At 39.6% G+C, this 10,212-nt stretch overlaps 1 protein-coding gene across 6 annotated transcripts in view; it reads left to right on the forward strand.

The window, feature by feature from the left end:
• The window catches only part of Catspere (catsper channel auxiliary subunit epsilon), a 99,440-nt gene that overhangs the window by 64,532 nt on the left and 24,696 nt on the right, over positions 1-10,212 (forward strand). For all 6 annotated transcript variants that reach the window (XM_031390932.1, XM_031390928.1, XM_031390930.1 and 3 more), the window contains exon 15: positions 10,049-10,099. In XM_031390932.1, the coding sequence (XP_031246792.1) occupies positions 10,049-10,099 (51 nt within the window). The remainder of the gene's footprint in view (positions 1-10,048; positions 10,100-10,212) is intronic.

Genomic DNA, 10,212 nt, shown 5'->3' on the forward strand with positions numbered 1-10,212 from the left:
AACTAAAACAAAAGGGGGAGATGAGGAGAGCGGTAGAGCTGGAGAGGCATTCGCCATGACAAGATGGCGCCTACTTCCACTGTCGACTCTTGGTAAACAACTGTTTGCGCATGTGCGTAGAGTGAAAAGACGCCAGGTCACAGCCCGTCCCAGGACGTCACGTGGGGTGATGAGCAAACAACCAATCATGGGCGGGCACGCCGCGCTGTGGGCGGACACGCCGTGCTGTGGTGTATATAAGCAGTGCCGATTATTGGCTCGGTCCCTTTTTTTCCTCTGGATGAGGCAATAAACGCTTGTTGCAGAAGGATCCTAGTGTCCGCGTGTCTTCTTGCTGGCGAGACGACTGCGCGGGCAACACAGAGAAACCATGTCTGGAAAAAAAAGTAATTGCTTTAAACTGTTTTGATTATCAAAACGAAAGTGGTTATGCGCTTAGTGGTTATGGTGGTATTACAAATCCTCTATAAGAGATGTCAACATAGAGCAAAACCTAAGTAAGAATGGGCTGCTAGGGTGACTTAGTCTAGACTTTTGATGAGTTTGCGTTGCTGGATCAAAGACATGCTACTTTGGGAGAGAGGTTCTCTATCTGTGTTAAAAGAAAAGAAGAAAACCTTTTGACTTCTTCCAAAGTAATAAGGATCAGATCCTTATTCAGTGGGAGACCCCCTGAAGATCTGGGCTGCAGACAGGATAGAAGCCAAAGGATCCAATGCACTGGTGATGTAAACCACTAAACCTCTACTGAAACAACTCTAACTAACTGAGACTTCTCTCTGTCTCCAGCCAAAACCTCAGCTCACATGTCCAATAAGTCTTGCTGGCTACAGAATTCTAATGGCTTGTTATTACATACCATCCTCCATTCAGATGGCATAAATGGAAATTTATATCACAGCTTGGTTATATGGTCAAACTAACTTCTAAAGAAAGACAGTTGTTTTTTTACCTGCTCAAACAAGGAATGAAAAATCATCTTTAATTGATCTGTGCAACCTGTGCACATGTCTTTATAAAAGTATATGCTGCCAGTAAGATTTATATGTTACAGAATAGAAGGCCAGAAGGGCAGCCCTACAGGATTTACCTCGAGGGTACTGACATGCACAGACTCACTGTTTCAGCTCCCTGATCAATCCTGCCTCAGACTGATGCTATTTTCAGAGACTTTCTTCTAGACTAGCTCCAGAGAGGACTACTATTCCCAGAAAGCCTTGGTTCGTCCATCCTTTCAGAGTGTTCCAGTCAAGACTTCAATTAAGCCCTGAGCTTTCTTTCTTTCTTTCTTTTTTTAAAGATTTATTTATTATTATACACAAGTACACTGTAGCTGTCTTCAGACCCACCAGAAGACAGCGTCAGATCTCATTACGGGTGGTTGTGAGCCACCATATAGTTCCTGGGATTTGAACTCAGAACCTTCAGAAGAGTAGTCAGTGCTCTTACCCACTGAGCCCTCTCATCAGCCTCCAAGCCCTGAGCTTTCTAACACATAGATACTGTATAACAAATGGTGCCTGCTGGCTCCCTTTGGGCTTAACCATTTTTCTAATTTCCTTTTAGGCCCCCAAACAGTAATTCTTTGCCCCAAATCAGGAAGAAGCAATTATAAGAAGACCATGGTCCTGGTCCCTTAAGTGGGGTTGATGGTTTTGATCATTTTATAAGTTTTAGATACATGTTGTTATTTTAGGGGATGATTACAAATAATTATGGTTTTGGACAGGGAGGAAACTAACTAGGGAGCTTAGACTCAGGGGATATACATCTTTCCTATTCCTTTCTATGTCCTCCTTTCTTAGACTCAGGGGATATACATCTTTCCTATTCCTTTCTATGTCCTTCTTTCTTAGACTCAGGGGATATACATCTTCCCTATTCCTTTCTATGTCCTTCTTTCATAGGTAAGAAAAAGGGGGTTGAAAAGAAAAGGGGTAGCTAGTGAGATGACTCAGTTCGTAAGGGTACCAACTGCTCTTCTGAAGGTTCTGAGTTCAAATCCCAGCAACCACATGGTGGCTCACAACCACCTGTCATGAGATCTGACGCCCTCTTCTGGTGTATCTGAAGTCAGCTACAGTGTACTTATTTAAAATAATAAATAAATCTTTTAAAAAAGAAAAAGAAAAAAGGAAAAGGGAGTATAGAAATACTATAACAAATTAGAAAAACAAAGGTAGATTATTGAATCTACTCTTTATTTATTTATTTATTTTAGTAGTATAGAATAGAGTTTATTACAGAGGCATGGGAAGGGCAGTTGAGAAAAGTAGAGGCAGAGAAAGACAGAGAGACAGGAAGGGATACCAGCCAGGAATACATGGAGAGAGTTGGGGGGGAGAGAGGGAGAAAGGGTCAGGGACATAAGTGAGTCAGAGAGAAAGGGTAGAGAGCTTGAATCTACATTCAAACAAACAACAAAAACAAAAACAATAAAAAAGCATTCTATACCCATAATCTTACATTGGTAGATAGCTTTATATTCTGATGCAAAATTGAGGTTACATTTTGTTACAAAACTTTGTATATGGTTACAGGTTTAGGGTTTTTGCTGGCATAAATCTTTGTATATTGACACAAAATTTAAGATTGATTTTGTTACAACAGGATATGGGTTTAAGGTTTTTCAGTGGTATAAGCTAAAATAGAATGTTTTAAATGTTATTCAAGTAATAAATGCTATGAATAAATAATGATTTGACAATTTAGATATGCTATAAATAAATAGATGGTCTTCAAAGCCTCAGAGATCCAGAGAATATGGCATTTAAAGTTATTTCATTATTGAAAAGTCTTTTGACTATCAGACAGATAGGTCTGTTCCTGACAATACCCCCATTCCACCTCAAAGAAGATGGTGAACATCAATAACCTCCATAGGACCTACAGTGGCAAACTAGCCACTGGGCAAGGGAAGTGCCCTAACTTTATCTGGAGACAAAACACTGTCCAAAAAGGACAGACAAACACAGGATAGTCGACTGCCGAACTCTGCCAAGACAGGGTAAGCAGGTCCTTCACAATCCTAGCTTCATATGAGGTCTGTCATATATCCTGGGACAGAAGGCTGAAGAATGGGTATTGCAACGTTATAGAAAATAGTGGGGCCTGCCCAAATGATCAGCTGTCTCTGACATATTTATAATTTTTTGATTCTGATTCCCTGCAACTCCTGCATACTCAGGTAATATTTATTCCTTCTCAGGTCTCTGATGGAGGTGAAGATAGATAGTCATAGTCTGATTATAAACAAATTGTTTAGGATTGAAGAAGTTGTTGTAGGTCTACAAAGATGTTTTTAGGTTAATAATACAAGTTAGGATTGAAAATGATTTAGATACAAAATTCTGAACTCACCAAGATAGGATAAATGGCACTTTATCTAAGTTACCGGATGGACTGGACATTATACATTATAGTTTTCATAATTGTTATAATTATATTCAACTTATTTAGCCTTTTATTGGACTAAAAAGGGAACTTGGAGGTTTGGTCTTTTGCTGTGTATTATAATGGTAAATATTGGCACCAAGGTCTGGTTCCCCCAAGGAATAAGAGAATCCACACAAGTGGATAGACCCAAGTGATGCTATGCTAAGGTATCCCTGTTTGGTAAATAATGATGCCTATGGCCTACAGCAGGGCAGAATTGAAAAGGTATGGTTTGGGGTGCCAGGCCATTTTTGAGGGTGCCTGGCCATTTTTACTGATTCACGAGCATGGGAGATCTTTCTTCCATCTTCTGATACCCTCTTTTACTTGCTTAGTTAGAGTTACCCCAAGACACTTTATAACTGGAGGGTGTTGTGAAGGGTGTTGTTTCCCTGCTTGCTTTCTTAGTCCACTCATTTGTGGATAGGAAGGCTACTGGGTTTTTGTTTTTGTTTTGTTTTATTTCTTCATTAATCTTGTAGCCAGCCGCTTCATTGTTTCTCAGCGATAGAGTCTGGTGGAATTTTTAGGGTCACGTATGCATACTGTTGTATCATCTTCAAATAATGAAAGTTTGACTTCTTTGTTTCCAGTTTATATCCCCTTCATCTCCTTTAGTTGTCTTATTGCTCTGTCTAGAACTTCAAATATTTTATTGAATAGATATGGAGATAGTGAACAGCCTTGTTTTGTTCCTGATTTTAGCAAAACCTTTTTGAGTTTTCCTCCATCTAATTTGATGTTGGATATAGGCTTGCTGTAAATTGACTTTATTATGTTTAGTTATAACCTTTATATCCCTAATCTCTCCAGGAATTTTATGGTGATTTTTGTCAAAGGTCTTCAGTATATCTAATGAAATAGTCCTGTCTGGTATTTTGTTTTTGGGTTTCTTTTTGGTGTTTTTTTTTCCTTTCAATGTTTTTATATGGCAGATTATATTTACTGATTTTTTTAAAAAGACTATAGATATAGATATAGATATATGTGGAGAACTGAGGAGCACCGCATCCAAGATGGTGCGGGGCTCCGCCCCCCAGCCAGCTGCCTGCACGTGCTCCCTGAGTAAACAAGTCCTTTCATGGTTATGGGCGGGTCAACTGGCTTGCTTCTGCTGTGTGAGCCAGTAGGATTGAGCCACGTGGCTTTACCTGAGTGGCTGACCATATAGTATTTAAACTGTGGGTTGGCTCTCCTCGGCTGTGTCGCATTGTCCTTGCCAGTTAGAGGGTGGGCGTGACAGATATAGATATGGATATGGATATAGATATAGATATAGATATAGATATATCAGTACACTACAGCTGTCTTCAGACACACCAGAAGAGGGCATTGGATCCTATTACAGATGGCTGTGAGCCACCATGTGGTTGCTAGGAATTGAAATCGGGACCTCTAGAAGAGCATTCATTAGTGCTCTTAACTGCTAAGCCGTTTCTCTAGCCCTACTGATTATGTATGTATGTATATATGTGTTTGTTTGTTTGTTTAGTTTATTGAGCCATCCCTGAATCTCTGAAATGAAGCCTATTTGATCATGGTGGATGAAATCTTTGAAATGTTCTTGGATTCACTTTGCAAATATTTTATTGAGTGTTTTTGCATCTGTGTTCATAAGGAAAATTGGCAGGTAATTCTTTTCCTTGTTGAGTCTTTATGTGGTTTGAGAGTCAGGATAACTGGTCTTACAAAATGAATTGTGCAATGTTCCTTCTGTTAACTCTTCTTTGAAAGTCTGGTAGAAGTCTACCTTACAACCATCTTGCCCTAGGCTTGTTGTCATTGTTGTTGCCATCGTTGTCGTTGTTGAGAATTACCCTGGGCTTTTTGTTGTTGTTGTTGTTATTGTTGTTGTCATCATTATTGTTGTCATCATTGTTGTCTTTGTTGTTGTCGTTGTTGTTCAGAATTACCCTGGGCTTTTTGTTTTTCCATGTGAAGGTGAAAAGTTTGGGAGACTTTTATTGACTGCTTCTAGTTTACTAGGAGTAATAAGTATAATTAAATTATTTATCTGATTTTGTTTTAACTTTGGTAAGTGATACCTATCAAGAAAATTATCCGTTTACTTCAGGTTTTCCAATGTGGTGGAGTAGATGTTTTGGAGTCTAACCTAATAACGATTCTTTGAATCTCCTCCATGCCTGTTGCTATGTCCACCTTTTTGATTTTGTTAATTTGTGGATATTCTTTTAGTTAATTTGGATAAGGATTTGTCTATCTTGTTGATTATTTTTTCAAAGCTCTAATGATTTGTTTCGGTTTTTTTTCTTTGTTTCTGTTTTTAATGAGTTCAGCTCTCAGATTTATGATTTCCTGCCATCTACTCCTCGTGGGTGAGCTTACTTTTTTGTTCTAGAGCTTTCTAGCGTGCTGTTAAGTTGCTAGTATGCCATCTCTCCTTTTTTTGTTTGTTTTTTGTAGGCACCTAGTGCTAGGAACTTTCCCTTTGGCACCATATTCATTGTGTTCTATGAGTTTGGGTATGCTAAATATTCATTTTCATTGCATTCTAGAAAGTTTTGAGTTTATTCCTCTCTTGACCCTTGTTACATTTAGTTTTTCCAGTTCCATGAGTTTGTAAGCTTTCTGTTGTTGCTGAAATGCAGCTTTAAGCCATGGTTGTCTGATAGGATGCAGGGTGCTGTTTCAGTTTCCCTGTATCTGTTGAGACTTGCTTTGTGATTGGTGATGTGGTCACTTTGGAGCCAGTTCCATGAGCTGCTAAGAATGACTATCCTTTGATGTTTGGCTAAAATGTTCTGTACATGTCTGTTAGGTCCATTTGGTTTATAACATCTGTCAGCTCCAGAATTTCTCTGTTTAGTTTGTGTCTGGATGACCTGTCCAGTAATGAGAGTAGGGTGCTAAAATCTCCAACTCGTAGTGTGTGTGAAGGTCAATATGTGATTTAAGCTACAGCAGTGTTTCTTTTATACACTTGGGTGCCTTTGTTATTGGTGCACAGATGTTAAGAATCAAAATGTCGAGGAGCAGTGGTGACACATGCCTTTAATTCCAGCACTTGGGAGGCAGAGGCAGGGGGATTTCTGAGTTCAAGGACAGCCTGGTCTACAGAGTGAGTTCTAGGACAGCCAGGGCTATACAGAGAAACCCTGTCTCGAAAAACTAAAAAAAAGAATTGAACTGTCCTCTTGGTGGATATTTTCTTTTCCTTCCCCATCACTTTTGATTAATTTTGGTTTGAATTCTATTTTGTTAGGTTTTAAATTCTGCTTGCTTCTTAGGACCTTTTGCTTGGAATATCCTTTTCCAACCTTTTACTCAGTGGTAAAAAGTAAAAAAGGTTTTATCTTAATGCTGAGGTATGTTACTTGGATGCAGCAGAAGGATGAATCCTGTTTTCACATCCATTCTATTAGAATGTGTCTTAATATTAGAGAATTAATACCATTGACATTTAGAACGATCAGTGATTGTTCGTTCCTGTTATTTGGTTTGTTTGAGTTTTTTGTTTGTTTGTTTGTTTGTTTTCCTTTGGTATTTTTGAGTCAGGGTTTCTCTGTGTAGCCCTGGCTGTCCTGGAACTCACTCTGTAGACCAGGCTGGCCTCGAACTCAGAAATCTGCCTGCCTCTGCCTCCCAAGTGCTGGGATTAAAGAGGTGTGCCACCACCATCCGGCGTTCCTGTTATTTTGTTGTTGTTGATGATGAGGGTGGTGGTGGGGGAATGGTAGTGCCGCGTTTGTGTGTGTGTGTAAGTGTGTGTGTGTGCGTGTTTGTGTTTGTGTGTGTGAGTGTGTGTGTTTGTGTGTGTGTGTGTGTGTGTGTGTTTGTTTGCTTCGCTTATTTTGGTTTTACTAATGTAAAATTATTTGTTTCCTGTGTTTTCATGGGTATAGTTAACCTCCTTAGGATGGAATTTTCCTTTAGCACCTTCTATAGGGCCGGATTTGTAGATACATATGGTTTATATTTTACTTTATTATAAAATATCTTATTTTCTCTGACTATGGTGATTGAAAGTTTGTGGGTAGGTGCAGTAGTCTGGGGTCTGTGGTCTCTTAGCTTTTGCAGGCGTCTCCATTGAGAAGTCAGGTATAACTGTAATAAGAGAACTTTTATATGTTATTTGGCCTTTTCCCCTTGTAGCTTTTAATAGTCTTTCTATGATTTTGTTGAAAAAAATTTTGAGGCATTTGATCTGGGATTATTCTCTTTCCTTTATTCCTATTAATCTTTTTGTTTGTTTGTTTGTTTGGTTGGTTTTTTGAGACAGGGTTTCTCTGTATAGCCCTGGCTGTCTGGCTGTCCTGGAACTTACTCTGTAGACCAGGCTGGCCTTGAACTCAGAAATTCACCTGCCTCTCCCTCCAAAGTGCTGGGATTAAAGGCATGCGCCACCAATGCCCAGCTATTTCTATTATTCTTAGCTTTGGTCTTTTCATAGTATCCCAGATTTCCTGGATGTTTTATGTCTGAATTTGACCAATGTATCCATTTCTTCTATCATATTTTCAGTGCCTGAGATTCATTTTTCCATCTCTTGTATTTTACTGGTAAAGCTTGCCTCTGTAGTTCCTGCTCAGATTTCTTTTTTTTTAAACATTAATTTATTTATTTTTACGTGAATGAGTACACTGTAGCTATACAGATGGCTATGAGCTATCATGTGGCTGCCTGGGAATTGAACTGAGGACGGCCCCTCTTACTCTGGCCCCACTCGTTCTGGCCCCGCTTGCTCTGGCATAATATACTGTACCTGTCTTCAGACGCACCAGAAGAGGGATGGCTGTGGTCCACCATGTGGTTGCTGGGATTTGAACTCAGGACCTTTGGAAGAGCAGTCAGCGCTCTTAACCGCTGAGCCATCTCTCTAGCACCCCCTGCTCAGATTTCTTAATTTTTCATTTCCAGAGATCCCTCAGTTAGTATTTTCTTTATTGCTTTTATTTCCATCTTTAGGTATTTAACAGTCTTATTCATTTCCTTCAACTGTTGGTGTTTTCTTGGTTGTCGTTAAGAGATTTATTCTCTTTCTCCAACTGTGTGTGTTCCTAGATTTCTATAAGGGTTTATGCATTTCCACATTGAAGGAGTCTGCCATCTCTATGTAGCTGGCTTTAAGGTCTTATCTTGGACTTCTGCTGTGTTGGGCTATTCAGGGCCTGCCGTAAAGTGAGATGACTGGGCTCTGCTGGAGACACTGCCCTGGCCACTATTTATTGTGTTCTTATGCTGGCATCTAGACATCTGGGTTTGGGATAATTATAGATCTAGATGACAACCATTCATGAGTTTGTCTCTGTTGGGTGGCTGTTTTGTTTGTTTTCCCCTCTTTAGGTTGTTTGGAGCCTGTCATGGCTGTGTGTTGCCTGTTTTCCTGTTCTGCTCAGGTGCTCAAAGGGAATGCCTGCTAGTGTTAGCGGCTGGCATGTAGTGATGAGGAGAAAGGGAGGTTAGGAGGAGATTGTCTGTGGGATCGATCCATAGGAGACGTGTGAGAGTTGACTCAAGCTGGCATTCCATTACAGTGCCGGGGGTTAGACTAACCTTTTGTAAGCATTTGCATACTGGTTTTTACTGAAACATACAATTTTATTTGCTGAGTACACCATGATATTTTGATGTCATTGGGGAGTGATTAAATCGAGCTAATTAGAAGTCATGTTGTCTCTCATAAATGCCACCTGTGGTAAGAACTTTTCAGCAGTGTGTTAGCAGATGTATGGTCAGCATTCCCTAGAGTGACACAATTTATGGAAGGAATTTATGTAAAGACAGAAGATTTATTAGAATAGCTGAAAGGCTGAGGTCCAGCTAATCCAAAAACTAGCTGCCTATGCACAGAAGGTCTAAGAAATCCAGTACTTGTTCAGTCCATGAGGCTGGGTGTCTCAGCCAGTCTTCAGTGCATGCTGGAATCCTGAAGAAGAAGGCTCTAATGCCAGTGAAGGGATGGGCTTGCCAATGAGGCCAAAGCAAGAAGGCAAAGAGCAATAGCTCCCACCGTCTATGTTCTTACATATAAGCTTGCAAAGAAGGCATGGTGCAGATTAGAGGGAGTGGTTCTTTCCACCTCAAAAGATCTGGCTTAAAGGTGTACTTTCCATCTCAAGGTCTATATTAAGGATGTGTCTTCCTATCTCAGATCCAAATTAGCAGTAGGTCTTTCCACTTCAAATTGAGCAAAACTCCCTCACAGAGGTATCCCTACATTTTGTGCAGGGGTTGGGGTGTTAATTAATTCCAAATGTAGCCAAGTTGACAACCATTGGTGTTGCCATTACAGCAGGCTTCCAAATCTCAGTCTGTGGCTGACTGGTCACCATGTGGTATAATAGACCTCTTCCAATTCTTATTCCTACAAACTAGTCATTGGAGTCTGGGAACAAGTGGCCCTTCTCCCTTTCTTTCCTACAAAATTTTAATAAATGTATACAAAATGTAAGAGGTAAATGAGAAACATTTGTAAAACTGATTTAAAAAAAAAAAAAAAAAGCACTGGTAAGGCCACAAAATGGTCCCAGAGGTTTTGATTTAGTAAATGAACTATGTAACAATCTCCAGTTGAAGAACCATTCAGTGATGGAATGTTTATGCAAATGCAGGAGCAATGACCTTACAAATACATTATGTTTTATCTTTGTAGATTTAATAGGAGCGGATGTCAACGTCGTGATTTTTCTTATGTGATTGACAAGTAAGAGATACTCCTAACATAAGCGATTATCATGCAGCTAGCAGTGAATAATCTGCTAGTAGTGTTTCTAACACTATTGGCATGCATATTTAAACACAGTTTCCCAAATGTAA

Source organism: Mastomys coucha, unplaced genomic scaffold (assembly GCF_008632895.1).
Source record: "Mastomys coucha isolate ucsf_1 unplaced genomic scaffold, UCSF_Mcou_1 pScaffold1, whole genome shotgun sequence".
Taxonomy (NCBI): domain Eukaryota; kingdom Metazoa; phylum Chordata; class Mammalia; order Rodentia; family Muridae; genus Mastomys; species Mastomys coucha.